The 17,524-nt window shown below is 47.8% G+C and overlaps 1 protein-coding gene across 1 annotated transcript in view; it reads left to right on the top strand.

Annotated features, from left to right (window-relative positions):
• LOC124035374 (ATP-binding cassette sub-family C member 12-like) overlaps positions 1-17,524 on the top strand; it is a 90,417-nt gene that overhangs the window by 63,886 nt on the left and 9,007 nt on the right. Inside the window, exons 22-27 of the mRNA XM_046348834.1 lie at positions 926-1,152; positions 2,461-2,522; positions 2,807-2,912; positions 6,058-6,247; positions 14,728-14,817; positions 16,338-16,527. Of these exons, the coding sequence (XP_046204790.1) occupies positions 926-1,152; positions 2,461-2,522; positions 2,807-2,912; positions 6,058-6,247; positions 14,728-14,817; positions 16,338-16,527 (865 nt within the window). The remainder of the gene's footprint in view (positions 1-925; positions 1,153-2,460; positions 2,523-2,806; positions 2,913-6,057; positions 6,248-14,727; positions 14,818-16,337; positions 16,528-17,524) is intronic.

Here is a 17,524-nt window from a genome sequence, read left to right on the forward strand (position 1 = left end):
AACCCTAACCCCTGGGTCCTGTCCTCTCATCACCCTAACCCTAACCCCTGGGTCCTGTCTTCTCATCACCCTAACCCTATCCCCTGGGTCCTGTCCTCTCATCACCCTAACCCTATCCCCTGGGTCCTGTCCTCTCATCACCCTAACCCTATCCCCTGGGTCCTGTCCTCTCATCACCCTAACCCTATCCCCTGGGTCCTGTCCTCATCACCCTAACCCTATCCCCTGGGTCCTGTCCTCTCATCACCCTAACCCTATCCCCTGGGTCCTGTCCTCTCATCACCCTAAACCTATCCCCTGGGTCCTGTCCTCTCATCACCCTAACCCTAACCCCTGGGTCCTGTCTTCTCATCACCCTAACCCTATCCCCTGGGTCCTGTCCTCTCATCACCCTAACCCTATCCCCTGGGTCCTGTCCTCTCATCACCCTAACCCTATCCCCTGGGTCCTGTCCTCTCATCACCCTAACCCTATCCCCTGGGTCCTGTCCTCTCATCACCCTAACCCTATCCCCTGGGTCCTGTCCTCTCATCACCCTAACCCTATCCCCTGGGTCCTGTCCTCTCATCACCCTAACCCCTGGGTCCTGTCCTCTCATCACCCTAACCCTATCCCCTGGGTCCTGTCCTCTCATCACCCTAACCCTATCCCCTGGGTCCTGTCCTCTCATCACCCTAACCCTATCCCCTGGGTCCTGTCCTCTCATCACCCTAACCCTATCCCCTGGGTCCTGTCCTCTCATCACCCTAAACCTATCCCCCGGGTCCTGTCCTCTCATCACCCTAACCCTATCCCCTGGGTCCTGTCCTCTCATCACCCTAACCCTATCCCCTGGGTCCTGTCCTCTCATCACCCTAACCCTATCCCCTGGGTCCTGTCCTCTCATCACCCTAACCCTATCCCCTGGGTCCTGTCTGTGTCGTAGATCCTGAACAGCCCCATGAGTTTCTTTGACACCACCCCAACGGGACGTATGGTGAACCGTTTTTCCAAGGACCAGGATGAGGTGGACACCATGCTGCCCTTCAACATGGAGAACTTCCTACAGTTCAGCCTGATGGTCACCTACACCATCGTCACCATCTCTGCCGTGTTCCCTCCCCTACTCATCGCCATCACGCTGCTGGGAGCCATCTTTACACTCATACTCTAGTGAGTCAACTGGCATCTTTACACTCATACTCTAGTGAGTCAACCGGCATCTTTCCACTCATACTCTAGTGAGTCAACTGGCATCTTTCCACTCATACTCTAGTGAGTCAACCGGCATCTTCACACTCATACTCTAGTGTGACATACTGTCATTTGGTCACACAGTCCTGTGTGTTGTGTTCTGAGTCCTGGTGTTGTGTTCTGAGTCCTGTGTGGTGTGTTCTGAGTCCTGTGTGTTGTGTTCTGAGTCCTGTGTGTTGTGTCCTGAGTCCTGTATGTTGTGTCCTGAGTCCTGTATGGTGTGTTCTGAGACCTGTATGGTGTGTTCTGAGTCCTGTGTGTTGTGTTCTGAGTCCTGTGTGTTCTGAGTCCTGTGTGTTCTGAGTCCTGGCATTGTGTTCTGAGTCCTGTGTGTTCTGAGTCCTGGCATTGTTTCTGAGTCCTGTGTGTTCTGAGTCCTGTACTGTGTTCTGAGTCCTGTGTGTTCTGAGTCCTGTAGTGAGTCTGAGTCCTGTATCGTGTGTTCTGAGTCCTGTATGGTGTGTTCTGAGTCCTGTGTGTTCTGAGTCCTGTGTGTTCTGAGTCCTGTATGGTGTGTTCTGAGTCCTGTATGGTGTGTTCTGAGTCCTGTGTGTTGTGTTCTGAGTCCTGTGTGTTCTGAGTCCTGTATGGTGTGTTCTGAGTCCTGAGTCCTGTATGGTGTGTTCTGAGTCCTGTATGGTGTGTTCTGAGTCCTGTGTGTTGTGTTCTGAGTCCTGAGTCCTGTATGGTGTGTTCTGAGTCCTGTATGGTGTGTTCTGAGTCCTGTACGGTGTGTTCTGAGTCCTGTATGGTGTGTTCTGAGACATGTGTGTTGTGTTCTGAGTCCTGAGTCCTGTGTGTTGTGTTCTGAGTCCTGTATGGTGTGTTCTGAGTCCTGTGTGTTGTGTTCTGAGTCCTGTATGGTGTGTTCTGAGTCCTGTGTGTTCTGAGTCCTGTATGGTGTGTTCTGAGTCCTGTGTGTTGTGTTCTGAGTCCTGTGTGTTGTGTTCTGAGTCCTGTGTGTTGTGTTCTGAGACCTGTATGTTGTGTTCTGAGTCCTGTGTGTTGTGTTCTGAGACCTGTGTGTTGTGTTCTGAGTCCTGTATGGTGTGTTCTGAGTCCTGTATGGTGTGTTCTGAGTCCTGTATGGTGTGTTCTGAGTCCTGTATGGTGTGTTCTGAGTCCTGTATGGTGTGTTCTGAGTCCTGTATGGTGTGTTCTGAGTCCTGTATGGTGTGTTCTGAGTCCTGTGTGGTGTGTTCTGAGTCCTGTGTGGTGTGTTCTGAGTCCTATGTGTTCTGAGTCCGGTGTGGTGTGTTCTGAGTCCTGTGTGGTGTGTTCTGATTCCTGTGTGGTGTGTTTGTTCTGAATCCTGTGTGGTGTATTCTGAGTCCTGTGTGTCTCCCTGTGTGTTGTGTTCTGATCCTGTGTGTTCTGAGTCCTGTCCATGTGTTCTGAGTCCTGTGAGGTGTGTTCTGAGTCCTCCTGAGTCAGTAAGACATGTTCTGAGTCCTGACCCTGTGTTCTGACCCCTGTGTTCTGACCCTGACCCTGTGTTCTGAACCCTGTGTTCTGACCCTGTGTCCTGACCTGTGTGATATCTCCACCCTATAATCCAGACCCTAACCCTCAGACCCTGAAGAGGATGGAGACCGTGACCCGTTCCCCCTGGATCTAACCCTCCCTGACCACCTCCACCATCCACCCTCACCCATCACCCTACAACCTGACCCTGAGCAGTAATCCAGACACTAACCCATGTCTCCTAACCCTGACCCTGACCCTAACCCTGACACTGACCCTGACCCTGACCCTGACCATTAACCCTGACCCTGACCCTGACCCTGACCCTAACCCTGACCCTGACCCTAACCCTGACCCTAATCCTGACCCTGACCCTGACCCTGACCCTAATCCTGACCCTGACCCTAATCCTGACCCTAATCCTGACCCTGACCTTAACCCTGACCCTGACCCTGACCCTAACCCTGACCCTGACCCTAACCCTGACCCTGACCCTAATCCTGACCCTAATCCTGACCCTGACCCTAATCCTGACCCTAATCCTGACCCTGACCCTAATCCTGACCTTAACCCTGACCCTGACCCTAATCCTGACCCTGACCCTGACCCTGACCTTAACCCTAACCCTGACCCTAATCCTGACCCTGACCCTGACCCTGACCCTAACCCTGACCCTAATCCTGACCCTGACCTTAACCCTAACCCTGACCCTAATCCTGACCCTGACCCTGACCCTGACTCTAAAATAACCCTACATATTATATCACATATTACCATTCCAACCCTGACCCAGATCCTAAAAACATACATTCCAACCCTGCAGACAGATCCTGTTAAAACATACCCAACCCTGCAGACAGATCCTGAAAACATACCCAACAATGCAGACAGATCCTAACCCTAACCCATACATTCCAACAATGCAGACAGATCCTAACCATTAAAACATAATTCCAACAATGCAGACAGATCCTAGTTAAAACATGACTCTAAAATAAAGATACATATTATATCACATATTATCATTCCAACAATGCAGACAGATCCTAGTTAAAACATACATTCCAACAATGCAGACAGATCCTAGTTAAAACATACATTCCAACAATGCAGACAGATCCTAGTTAAAACAAGTTTTTGAAGGACTGTCGATTTTGCAGGTTTTCCTACTTACAAAGCATTTAGAGGTCTGTAATTTGTATCATAGGTACACTTCAAGTGTGAGAGACGGAATCTAAAACAAAAATCCAGAAAATCACATTGCATGATTTTTAAGTAATTAATTTGCATTTTATTGCATGACATAAGTATTTGATACATCAGAAAAGCAGAACTTAATATTTGGTACAGAAACCTTTGTTTGCAATTACAGAGATAATACGTTTCCTGTAGTTCTTGACCAGGTTTGTACACACTGAAGCAGGGCTTTTGGCCCACTCCTCCATACTGACCTTCTCCAGATCCTTCAGGTTTTGGGGCTGTCGCTGGGCAATACGGACTTTCAGCTCCCTCCAAAGATTTTCTCATTGGGTTCAGGTCTGGAGACTCCAGGACCTTGAGATGCTTCTTACGGAGCCACTCCTTAGTTGCCCTGGCTATGTGTTTCGGGTCGTTGTCATGCTAGAAGACCCAGCCACGACGATCTTCAATGCTCTTACTGAGGGAGGGAGGTTGTTGGCCAAGATCTTGCGATACATGGCCCCATCCATCCTCCCCTCAATACGGTACAGTCGTAATGTCCCCTTTGCAGAAAAGCATCCCCAAAGAACGATGTTTCCACCTCCATGCTTCACGGTTGGGATGGTGTTCTTGGGGTTGTACTCATCCTTCTTCTTCCTCCAAACACGGCGAGTGGTTTTGACCAAAAAGCTCTATTTTTGACTCATCAGACCACATGACCTTCTCCCATTCCTCCTCTGGATCAGCCAGATGGTCATTGGCAAACTTCAGACGGGCCTGGACATGCGCTGGCTTGAGCAGGGGAACATTGCGTGCGCTGCAGGATTTTAATCCATGACGGCGTAGTGTGTTACTAATGATTTTCTTTGAGACTGTGGTCCCAGCTCTCTTCAGGTCATTGACCAGGTCCTGCCGTGTAGTTCTGGGCTGATCCCTCACCTTCCTCATGATCATTGATGCCCCACGAGGTGAGATCTTGCATGGAGCCCCAGAACGAGGGTGATTGACCGTCATCTTGAACTTCTTCCATTTTCTAATAATTGCACCAACAGTTGTTGCCTTCTCACCAAGCTGCTTGCCTATTGTCCTGTAGCCCATCACAGCCTTGTGCAGGTCTACAATTTTATCCCTGATGTCCTTACACAGCTCTCTGGTCTTGGCCATTGTGGAGAGGTTGGAGTCTGTTTGATTGAGTGTGTGGACAGGTGTCTTTTATAGGTAACAAGTTCAAACAGGTGCAGTTAATACAGGTAATGAGTGGAGAACAGGAAGGTTTCTTAAAGAAAACTAACAGGTCTGTGAGAGCCGGAATTTTTACTAGTTGGTGGTTGATCAAATACTTATGTCATGCAATAAAATGCAAATTAATTACTTAAAAATCACACAATGTGATTTTCTGGATTTTTGTTTTGTATTCCGTCTCTCACAGTTGAAGTGTACCTATGATAAAAACTACAGACCTCTACATGCTTTGTAAGTAGGAAAAGCTGCAAAATCGGCAGTGTATCAAATACTTGTTCTCCTCAGTGTACATATTATCATTCCAACAATGCAGACAGATGCTAGTTAAAACATACATATGATTGCCTATACCTTGGGAAATAACTTGGTCTGACCAGGGTTTCCTCAACCTGGGGAAATAACTTGGTCTGACCAGGGTTTCCTCTACCTGGGGAAATAACTTGGTCTCAACCTGGGGAAATAACTTGGTCTGACCAGGGTTTCCTCTACCTGGGGAAATAACTTGGTCTGACCATGGTTTCATCTACCTGGGGAAATAACTTGGTCTGACCATGGTGTCCTCTACCTGGGGAAATAACTTGGTCTGACCATGGTGTCCTCTACTGGGGAAATAACTTGGTCTGACCATGGTTTCCTCTACCTGGGGAAAATAACTTGGTCTGACCAGGGTTTCCTCTACCTGGGGAAATAACTTGGTCTGACCAGGGTTTCCTCTACCTGGGGGAAATAACTTGGTCTGACCATGGTTTCATCTACCTTGGGAAATAACTTGGTCTGACCAGGGTTCCATCTACTTTGGGAAATAACTTGGTCTGACCATGGTTTCATCTACTGGAGAAATAACTTGGTCTGACCATGGTTTCATCAACTGGGGAAATAACTCAAATAAATGAAGATTAAAAATAATGACAGTCAACACCGTTGTGCATTGTTCTCCAGATTTAAGGAGATGAGCGACAACAACTCCAACCACTTCCTGTTGTTTAACTGTGGGACACGCTGGCTGTCCTTCTGGCTGGACTTTCTGTCTGCCTCAGTCACTCTGCTGGTGGCTCTGTTCGTGGTGCTCAGTTCTCCTGATACCATCAGCCCTGCTATGAAGGGCCTGGCGCTGTCATACACCATACAGGTAGAGTCTAATACACCATACAGGTAGAGTCTAATACACTGTGCAGGTAGAGTCTAATACACTGTGCAGTTAGAGTCTAATACACCATACAGGTAGAGTCTAATACACTGTGCAGGTAGAGTCTAATACACTGTACAGGTAGAGTCTAATACACCATACAGGTAGAGTCTAATACACTGTGCAGGTAGAGTCTAATACACTGTGCAGGTAGAGTCTAATACACTGTGCAGGTAGAGTCTAATACACTGTGCAGGTAGAGTCTAATACACCATACAGGTAGAGTCTAATACACTGTGCAGGTAGAGTCTAATACACTGTACAGGTAGAGTCTAATACACCATACAGGTAGAGTCTAATACACTGTGCAGGTAGAGTCTAATACACTGTGCAGTTAGAGTCTAATACACCATACAGGTAGAGTCTAATACACTGTGCAGGTAGAGTCTAATACACTGTACAGGTAGAGTCTAATACACCATACAGGTAGAGTCTAATACACTGTGCAGGTAGAGTCTAATACACTGTGCAGGTAGAGTCTAATACACTGTGCAGGTAGAGTCTAATACACTGTGCAGGTAGAGTCTAATACACCATACAGGTAGAGTCTAATACACTGTGCAGGTAGAGTCTAATACACTGTACAGGTAGAGTCTAATACACCATACAGGTAGAGTCTAATACACTGTGCAGGTAGAGTCTAATACACTGTGCAGTTAGAGTCTAATACACCATACAGGTAGAGTCTAATACACTGTGCAGGTAGAGTCTAATACACTGTACAGGTAGAGTCTAATACACCATACAGGTAGAGTCTAATACACTGTGCAGGTAGAGTCTAATACACCGTGCAGGTAGAGTCTAATACACTGTGCAGTTAGAGTCTAATACACTGTGCAGTTAGAGTCTAATACACCATACAGGTAGAGTCTAATGTAGAGTCTAATACACCATACAGGTAGAGTCTAATACACTGTGCAGTTAGAGTCTAATACACTGTGCAGTTAGAGTCAAATACACTGTACAGGTAGAGTCTAATACACTGTGCAGTTAGAGTCTAATACACTGTGCAGTTAGAGTCTAATACACTGTACAGGTAGAGTCTAATACACTGTGCAGTTAGAGTCTAATACACTGTACAGGTAGAGTCTAATACATCATACAGGTAGAGTCTAATACACCGTACAGGTAGAGTCTAATACACTGTGCAGGTAGAGTCTAATACACTGTGCAGGTAGAGTCTAATACACCGTGCAGGTAGAGTCTAATACACCATACAGGTAGAGTCTAATACACTGTACAGGTAGAGTCTAATACACTGTGCAGTTAGAGTCTAATACACTGTGCAGTTAGAGTCTAATACACTGTACAGGTAGAGTCTAATACACCGTACAGGTAGAGTCTAATACACCATACAGGTAGAGTCTAATACACTGTACAGGTAGAGTCTAATGTAGAGTCTAATACACCATACAGGTAGAGTCTAATACACTGTACAGGTAGAGTCTAATACACTGTACAGGTAGAGTCTAATACACCATACATGTAGAGTCTAATACACTGTACAGGTAGAGTCTAATACACCATACAGGTAGAGTCTAATGTAGAGTCTAATACACCATACAGGTAGAGTCTAATGTAGAGTCTAATACACCATACAGGTAGAGTCTAATACACTGTACAGGTAGAGTCTAATACACTGTACAGGTAGAGTCTAATACACTGTACAGGTAGAGTCTAATACACCATACAGGTAGAGTCTAATACACCGTACAGGTAGAGTCTAATACACTGTACAGGTAGAGTCTAATACATCATACAGGTAGAGTCTAATACACTGTGCAGTTAGAGTCTAATACACTGTGCAGTTAGAGTCTAATACACTGTACAGGTAGAGTCTAATACACTGTGCAGTTAGAGTCTAATACACTGTACAGGTAGAGTCTAATACACCATACAGGTAGAGTCTAATGTAGAGTCTAATACACCATAAAGGTAGAGTCTAATACACTGTACAGGTAGAGTCTAATACACCGTACAGGTAGAGTCTAATACACCGTACAGGTAGAGTCTAATACACCATACAGGTAGAGTCTAATACACTGTACAGGTAGAGTCTAATACACCATTTACATTACATTTACATTTACATTTAAGTCATTTAGCAGACGCTCTTATCCAGAGCGACTTACAAATTGGTGCATTCACCTTATGACATCCAGTGGAACAGTCACTTTACAATAGTGCATCTAAAACTTAAGGGGGGTGAGAGGGATTACTTATCCTATCCTAGGTATTCCTTAAAGAGGTGGGGTTTCAGGTGTCTCCGGAAGGTGGTGATTGACTCCGCTGTCCTGGCGTCGTGAGGGAGTTTGTTCCACCATTGGGGGCCAGGGCAGCGAACAGTTTTGACTGGGCAGAGCGGGAGCTGTACTTCCTCAGTGGTAGGGAGGCGAGCAGGCCAGAGGTGGATGAACGCAGTGCCCTTGTTTGGGTGTAGGGCCTGATCAGAGCCTGGAGGTACTGAGGTGCCGTTCCCCTCGCAGCTCCGTAGGCAAGCACCATGGTCTTGTAGCGGATGCGAGCTTCAACTGGAAGCCAGTGGAGAGAACGGAGGAGCGGGGTGACGTGAGAGAACTTGGGAAGGTTGAACACCAGACGGGCTGCGGCGTTCTGGATGAGTTGAAGGGGTTTAATGGCACAGGCAGGGAGCCCAGCCAACAGCGAGTTGCAGTAATCCAGACGGGAGATGACAAGTGCCTGGATTAGGACCTGCGCCGCTTCCTGTGTGAGGCAGGGTCGTACTCTGCGGATGTTGTAGAGCATGAACCTACAGGAACGGGCCACCGCCTTGATGTTGGTTGAGAACGACAGGGTGTTGTCCAGGATCACGCCAAGGTTCTTGGCGCTCTGGGAGGAGGACACAATGGAGTTGTCAACCGTGATGGCGAGATCATGGAACGGGCAGTCCTTCCCCGGGAGGAAGAGCAGCTCCGTCTTGCCGAGGTTCAGCTTGAGGTGGTGATCCGTCATCCACACTGATATGTCTGCCAGACATGCAGAGATGCGATTCGCCACCTGGTCATCAGAAGGGGGAAAGGAGAAGATTAATTGTGTGTCGTCTGCATAGCAATGATAAGAGAGACCATGTGAGGTTATGACAGAGCCAAGTGACTTGGTGTATAGCGAGAATAGGAGAGGGCCAAGAACAGAGCCCTGGGGGACACCAGTGGTGAGAGCGCGTGGTGAGGAGACAGATTCTCGCCACCTCACCTGGTAGGAGCGACCTGTCAGGTAGGACGCAATCCAAGCGTGGGCCGCACCGGAGATGCCCAACTCGGAGAGGGTGGAGAGGAGGATCTGATGGTTCACAGTATCGAAGGCAGCCGATAGATCTAGAAGGATGAGAGCAGAGGAGAGAGAGTTAGCTTTAGCAGTGCGGAGCACCTCCGTGATACAGAGGAGAGCAGTCTCAGTTGAATGACTAGTCTTGAAACCTGACTGATTTGGATCAAGAAGGTCATTCAGAGAGAGATAGCGGGAGAGCTGGCCAAGGACGGCACGTTCAAGAGTTTTGGAGAGAAAAGAAAGAAGGGATACTGGTCTGTAATTGTTGACATCGGAGGGATCGAGTGTAGGTTTTTTCAGAAGGGGTGCAACTCTCGCTCTCTTGAAGACGGAAGGGACGTAGCCAGCGGTCAGGGATGAGTTGATGAGCGAGGTGAGGTAAGGGAGAAGGTCTCCGGAAATGGTCTGGAGAAGAGAGGAGGGGATAGGGTCAAGCGGGCAGGTTGTTGGGCGGCCGGCCGTCACAAGACGCGAGATTTCATCTGGAGAGAGAGGGGAGAAAGAGGTCAGAGCACAGGGTAGGGCAGTGTGAGCAGAACCAGCGGTGTCGTTTGACTTAGCAAACGAGGATCGGATGTCGTCGACCTTCTTTTCAAAATGGTTGACGAAGTCATCTGCAGAGAGGGAGGAGGGGGGGGAGGATTCAGGAGGGAGGAGAAGGTGGCAAAGAGCTTCCTAGGGTTAGAGGCAGATGCTTGGAATTTAGCGTGGTAGAAAGTGGCTTTAGCAGCAGAGACAGAGGAGGAAAATGTAGAGGGAGGGAGTGAAAGGATGCCAGGTCCGCAGGGAGGCGAGTTTTCCTCCATTTCCGCTCGGCTGCCCGGAGCCCTGTTCTGTGAGCTCGCAATGAGTCATCGAGCCACGGAGCGGGAGGGGAGGACCGAGCCGGCCTGGAGGATAGGGGACATAGAGAGTCAAGGGATGCAGAGAGGGAGGAGAGGAGGGTTGAGGAGGCAGAATCAGGAGATAGGTGGGAGAAGGTTTGAGCGGAGGGAAGAGATGATAGGATGGAAGAGGAGAGAGTAGCGGGGGAGAGAGAGCGAAGGTTGGGACGGCGCGATACCATCCGAGTAGGGGCAGTGTGGGAGGTGTTGGATGAGAGCGAGAGGGAAAAGGATACAAGGCAGTGGTCGGAGACTTGGAGGGGAGTTGCAATGAGGTTAGTGGAAGAACAGCATCTAGTAAAGATGAGGTCGAGCGTATTGCCTGCCTTGTGAGTAGGGGGAAGGTGAGAGGGTGAGGTCAAAAGAGGAGAGGAGTGGAAAGAAGGAGGCAGAGAGGAAAGAGTCAAAGGTAGACGTGGGGAGGTTAAAGTCGCCCAGAACTGTGAGAGGTGAGCCGTCCTCAGGAAAGGAGCTTATCAAGGCATCAAGCTCATTGATGAACTCTCAGAGGAACCTGGAGGGCGATAAATGATAAGGATGTTAAGCTTGAAAGGGCTAGTAACTGTGACAGCATGGAATTCAAAGGAGGCGATAGACAGATGGGTAAGGGGAGAAAGAGAGAATGACCACTTGGGAGAGATGAGGATCCCGGTGCCACCACCCCGCTGACCAGAAGCTCTCGGGGTGTGCGAGAACACGTGGGCGGACGAAGAGAGAGCAGTAGGAGTAGCAGTGTTGTCTGTGGTGATCCATGTTTCCGTCAGTGCCAAGAAGTCGAGGGACTGGAGGGAGGCATAGGCTGAGATGAACTCTGCCTTGTTGACCGCAGATTGGCAGTTCCAGAGGCTACCGGAGACCTGGAACTCCACGTGGGTCGTGCGCGCTGGGACCACCAGAGTAGGGTGGCCGCGGCCACGCGGTGTGGAGCGTTTGTATGGTCTGTGCAGAGAGGAGAGAACAGGGATAAACAGACACATAGTTGACAGGCTACAGAAGAGGCTACGCTAATGCAAAGGAGATTGGAATGACAAGTGGACTACACGTCTCGAATGTTCAGAAAGTTAAGCTACGTAGCAAGAATCTTATTGACTAAAATGATTAAAATGATACAGTACTGCTGAAGTAGGCCAGCTGGCAGTGGGTGCGTTGTTGACACTACACTAATCAAGTCGTTCCGTTGAGTGTAATAGTTTCTGCAGTGTTGCTATTCGGGGGCTAGATGGCTAGCTAGCAGTGTTGTTTACGTTACATTGCGTTAAAAGAACGACAATAGCTGGCTAGCGAACCTAGAAAATCGCTCTAGACTACACAATTATCTTTGATACAAAGACGGCTATGTAGCTAGCTATGTAGCTAGCTACGATCAAACAAATCAAACCGTTGTACTGTAATGAAGTGAAAATGTGATACTACCTGTGAATGCGACCGGGTTGTTGAGTGCGGAAGTTCTATTCAGTAGATGTTGGCTAGCGTTGGCTAGCTAGCAGAGTCACCTACGTTAAGGACGACAAATAGCTGGCTAGCTAACCTCGGTAAATTAAGATAATCACTCTAAGACTACACACTCTAAACCTAAACAACACAATTATCTTGGATACGATGATACGAAGACAGCAAAGACAGCTATGTAGCTAGCTAACACTACACTAATCAAGTCGTTCAGTTGAGTGTAATAGTTTCTCCAGTGCAGCTAATCAGTGGACGTTAGCTAGCTGGCTAGTGAAGACTACGTTAGGACGGTGAAATACGATAATTACGCAATTATCTTTGATACAAAGACGGCTATGTAGCTAGCTGAGAAGAAATTGCTAAGATTAGACAAATCAAACCGTTGTGCTATAATGAAATATAATGAAAAAGTTATACTACCCGCGGGAGCGAAGTGCAGATGCGACCACTCGCTCCAACCGGAACCGGAAGACTTGTCTCTGAAGTGTCCATGTTTCTGGCCAGGGTTGTGTCTCTGAGGTGTCCACACCATACAGGTAGAGTCTAATACACCATACAGGTAGAGTCTAATACTCCATACAGGTAGAGTCTAATACTCCATACAGGTAGAGTCTAATACTCCATACAGGTAGAGTCTAATATTCCATACAGGTAGAGTCTAATACTCCATACAGGTAGAGTCTAATACTCCATACAGGAAGAGTCTAATACTCCATACAGGAAGAGTCTAATACTCCATACAGGTAGAGTCTAATACTCCATACAGGTAGAGTCTAATACTCCATACAGGAAGAGTCTAATACTCCATACAGGTAGAGTCTAATACTCCATACAGGTAGAGTCTAATACTCCATACAGGTAGAGTCTAATACTCCATACAGGAAGAGTCTAATACTCCATACAGGTAGAGTCTAATGTAGAGTCTAATACACCATACAGGTAGAGTATAATACACCATACAGGTAGAGTCTAATACTCCATACAGGTAGAGTCTAATACTCCATACAGGAAGAGTCTAATACTCCATACAGGTAGAGTCTAATACTCCATACAGGTAGAGTCTAATACTCATTTACATTTACATTTAAGTCATTTAGCAGACGCTCTTATCCAGAGCGACTTACAAATTGGTGCATTCACCTTATGACATCCAGTGGAACAACCACTTTACAATAGTGCATCTAAATATTTTAAGGGGGGGTGAGAAGGATTACTTTATCCTATCCTAGGTATTCCTTAAAGAGGTGGGGTTTCAGGTGTCTCCGGAGGTGGTGATTGAGTCCGCTGTCCTGGCGTCGTGAGGGAGTTTGTTCCACCATTGGGGAGCCAGAGCAGCGAACAGTTTTGACTGAGCTGAGCGGGAACTGTACTTCCTCAGTGGTAGGGAGGCGAGCAGGCCAGAGGTGGATGAACGCAGTGCCCTTATTTGGGTGTAGGGCCTGATCAGAGCCTGGAGGTACTGAGGTGCCGTTCCCCTCACAGCTCCGTAGGCAAGCACCATGGTCTTGTAGCGGATGCGAGCTTCAACTGGAAGCCAGTGGAGAGAGCGGAGGAGCGGGGTGACGTGAGAGAACTTGGGAAGGTTGAACACTAGAGTCTGCGGCGTTCCATGAGTTGTAGGGGTTTAATGGCACAGGCAGGGAGCCCAGCCAACAGAGTAATCCAGACGGGAGATGACAAGTGCCTGGATTAGGACCTGCGCCGCTTCCTGTGTGAGGCAGGGTACATGAACCTACAGGAACGGGCCACCGCCTTGATGTTAGTTGAGAACGACAGTTTGTTGTCCAGGATCACGCCAAGGTTCTTAGCGCTCTGGGAGGAGGACACAATGGAGTTGTCAACCGTGATGGCATCATGGAGCAGTCCTTCCCCGGGAGGAAGAGCAGCTCCGTCTTGCCGAAGTTCAGCTTGAGGTGGTGATCCGTCATCCACACTGATATGTCTGCCAGACATGCAGAGATGCGATCTGGTCATCAGAAGGGGGAAAGGAGACTGCATAGCAATGATAGGAGAGACCATGTGAGGTTATGACAGAGCCAAGTGACTTGGTGTATAGCGAGAATAGGAGAGGGCCTAGAACAGAGCCCTGGGGGACACCAGTGGTGAGAGCGCGTGGTGAGGAGACAGATCTCGCCACGCCACCTGGTAGGAGCGACCTGTCAGGTAGGACGCAATCCATAGATGCCCAACTCGGAGAGGGTGGAGAGGAGGATCTGATGGTTTGATACTCCATACAGGTAGAGTCTAATACACCATACAGGAAGAGTCTAATACTCCATACAGGTAGAGTCTAATACTCCATACAGGACGAGTCTAATACTCCATACAGGAAGAGTCTAATACTCCATACCATACAAGTAGAGTCTAATACTCCATACAGGTAGAGTCTAATGTAGAGTCTAATACACCATACAGGTAGAGTCTAATGTAGAGTCTAATACACCATACAGGTAGAGTCTAATACTCCATACAGGAAGAGTCTAATACTCCATACAGGTAGAGTCTAATACTCCATACAGGTAGAGTCTAATACTCCATACAGGTAGAGTCCAATACTCCATACAGGTAGAGTCTAATACACCATACAGGTAGAGTCTAATACACCATACAGGTAGAGTCTAATACACCATACAGGTAGAGTCTAATACTCCATACAGTACAGGAGAGTTTCAGGCCTACCAGTGATCAATATGACTCAATGCTGCCCCCTCGTGTTCTAACAGTAAACCTACAGTTAAGAGTTGTCAGATGACCAGTTGTGATGGAGTTTGTTGCCTGTGTTTTGTGTTATCTGTTGTCCAGTTGACAGGTATGCTCCAGTACGTGGTAAGGCTGTCTACGGAGCTGGAGGCCAAGTTCCTGTCAGTGGAGAGACTACAGGAGTACATCGAGGTGAGAACGTCAACACTTTCTATCTCTCAAATACACAAATAATGTCTTACCGTCTTCATGACCTTTTAATACACTACTATTCACCTGTCCAGGGTTGTGTCTCTGAGGTGTCCATGTTTCTGTCCAGGGTTGTGTCTCTGAGATGTCCATGTTTCTGTCCAGGGTTGTGTCTCTGAGATGTCCATGTTTCTGTCCAGGGTTGTGTCTCTGAGGTGTCCATGTTTCTGTCCAGGGTTGTGTCTCTGAGGTGTCCATGTTTCTGTCCAGGGTTGTGTCTCTGAAGGGTCCATGTTTCTGGCCAGGGTTGTGTCTCTGAGGTGTCCATGTTTCTGTCCAGGGTTGTGTCCCTCTGAGTCCATGTTTCTGTCCAGGGTTGTGTCTCTGAGATGTCCATGTTTCTGTCCAGGGTTGTGTCTCTGAGGTGTCCATGTTTCTGTCCAGGGTTGTGTCTCTGAGATGTTCATGTTTCTGTCCAGGGTTGTGTCTCTGAGGTATCCATTTTTCTGTCCAGGGTTGTGTCTCTGAGATGTCCATGTTTCTGTCCAGGGTTGTGTCTCTGAGGTGTCCATGTTTCTGTCCAGGGTTGTGTCTCTGAGGTGTCCATGTTTCTGTCCAGGGTTGTGTCCCTGAGGTGTCCATGTTTCTGTCCAGGGTTGTGTCTCTGAGGTGTCCATGTTTCTGTCCAGGGTTGTGTCCATGTCCATTTTTCTGTCCAGGGTTGTGTCTCTGAGGTGTCCATGTTTCTGTCCAGGGTTGTGTCTCTGGGTTTCCATGTTTCTGTCCAGGGTTGTGTCTCTGAGGTGTCCATGTTTCTGTCCAGGGTTGTGTCTCTAAGGTGTCCATGTTTCTGTCCAGGGTTGTGTCTCTGAAGTGTCCATGTTTCTGGCCAGGGTTGTGTCTCTGAGATGTCCATGTTTCTGTCCAGGGTTGTGTCTCTGAGGTGTCCATGTTTCTGTCCAGGGTTGTGTCTCTGAGGTGTCCATGTTTCTGTCCAGGGTTGTGTCTCTGAGGTGTCCATGTTTCTGTCCAGGGTTGTGTCTCTGAGGTGTCCATGTTTCTGTCCAGGGTTGTGTCTCTGAGGTGTCCATGTTTCTGTCCAGGGTTGTGTCTCTGAGATGTCCATGTTTCTGTCCAGGGTTGTGTCTCTGAGGTGTCCATGTTTCTGTCCAGGGTTGTGTCTCTGAGGTTTCCATGTTTCTGTCCAGGGTTGTGTCTCTGAGGTGTCCATGTTTCTGTCCAGGGTTGTGTCTCTGAGGTGTCCATGTTTCTGTCCAGGGTTGTGTCTCTGAGATGTCCATGTTTCTGTCCAGGGTTGTGTCTCTGAGGTGTCCATGTTTCTGTCCAGGGTTGTGTCTCTAAGGTGTCCATGTTTCTGTCCAGGGTTGTGTCTCTGAGGTGTCCATGTTTCTGTCCAGGGTTGTGTCTCTGAGGTGTCCATGTTTCTGTCCAGGGTTGTGTCTCTGAGGTGTCCATGTTTCTGTCCAGGGTTGTGTCTCTGAGGAGTCCATGTTTCTGTCCAGGGTTGTGTCTCTGAGGCGCCCAGGAGAGTTAAAGACGCCCTCATCCCAGAGGGTTGGCCTCATAAAGGGGCCATCTCCTTTAAGGACTATACGATGAGGTACAGAGCGAACACTCCCATCGTGCTCGATGGACTCCAGCTCAACATCCAGCCCAGGGAGAAGCTGGGCATCGTGGGGAGGACAGGCTCTGGTAAGACCTCAGTCCAACTCATTGTCAGAGTTGTTTGTGTCTATGCCTGCTGCTGGTGGCTAAGTGTATTTCACAGGCTCCGGTAAGACCTCAGTTTAGACCACCTACTCACTGTCGTAATGCTAACATGAAACACCACAGTGAACATTGTCATTGTGATATATTGTGGCATTTGGAAAGTATTCAGATCACATTTTGTTACATTACAAACTTATTCTAAAATGGATTCAATAGTTTTTTTCCCTTGACCAATCTACACACAATCCTCCATAATGACATCACAATGCTCCATAATGACATCACAATACTCCATAATGACATCACAATGCTCCATAATGACATCACAATACTCCATAATGACATCACAATGCTCCATAATGACATCACAATGCTCCATAATGACATCACAATACTCCATAATGACATCACAATACTCCATAATGACATCACAATGCTCCATAATTCCAAAGCAAAAACAGGTTTTTAGACATTTTTGCAAATGTATTAATAGTAAAACACTGAAATAAAATGTAAATAACTGAAATATGACATTTACATAAGTATTCAGACCCTTTACTCAGTACTGTGTTAAAGCACCTTTGGCAGCGATTACATGACACTACAAGCTTGGCAGACCTGTATTTGGGGAGTTTCTCCCTTGTTTTCTGCAGATCCTCTCAAACTCTGTCTGGTAGAATGGGTAGCATCACTGAATCATCTCCCAGTCCCTGCAGCTGAAAAACATCCCCACAGCATGATGCTGCCGCCACCATGCTTCACCGTAGGGATGGTATTGGCTTTCCTCCAGACATAACGCTTGGCATTCAGACCAAAGAGTTCAATCTTAGTTTCATCAGACCAGAGAATCTTCTTTCTCATGGTCAGAGTCCTTTAGGTGCCTTTTGGCAAAATCCAAGTGGGCTGTCATGTGCCTTTTACAGAGGACTGGCTTCCGTCTGGCTACTCTACCATAAAGGCCTGATTGGTGGAGTGCTGC

This window comes from Oncorhynchus gorbuscha, linkage group LG05, assembly GCF_021184085.1.
Source record: "Oncorhynchus gorbuscha isolate QuinsamMale2020 ecotype Even-year linkage group LG05, OgorEven_v1.0, whole genome shotgun sequence".
NCBI classification, from domain to species: domain Eukaryota; kingdom Metazoa; phylum Chordata; class Actinopteri; order Salmoniformes; family Salmonidae; genus Oncorhynchus; species Oncorhynchus gorbuscha.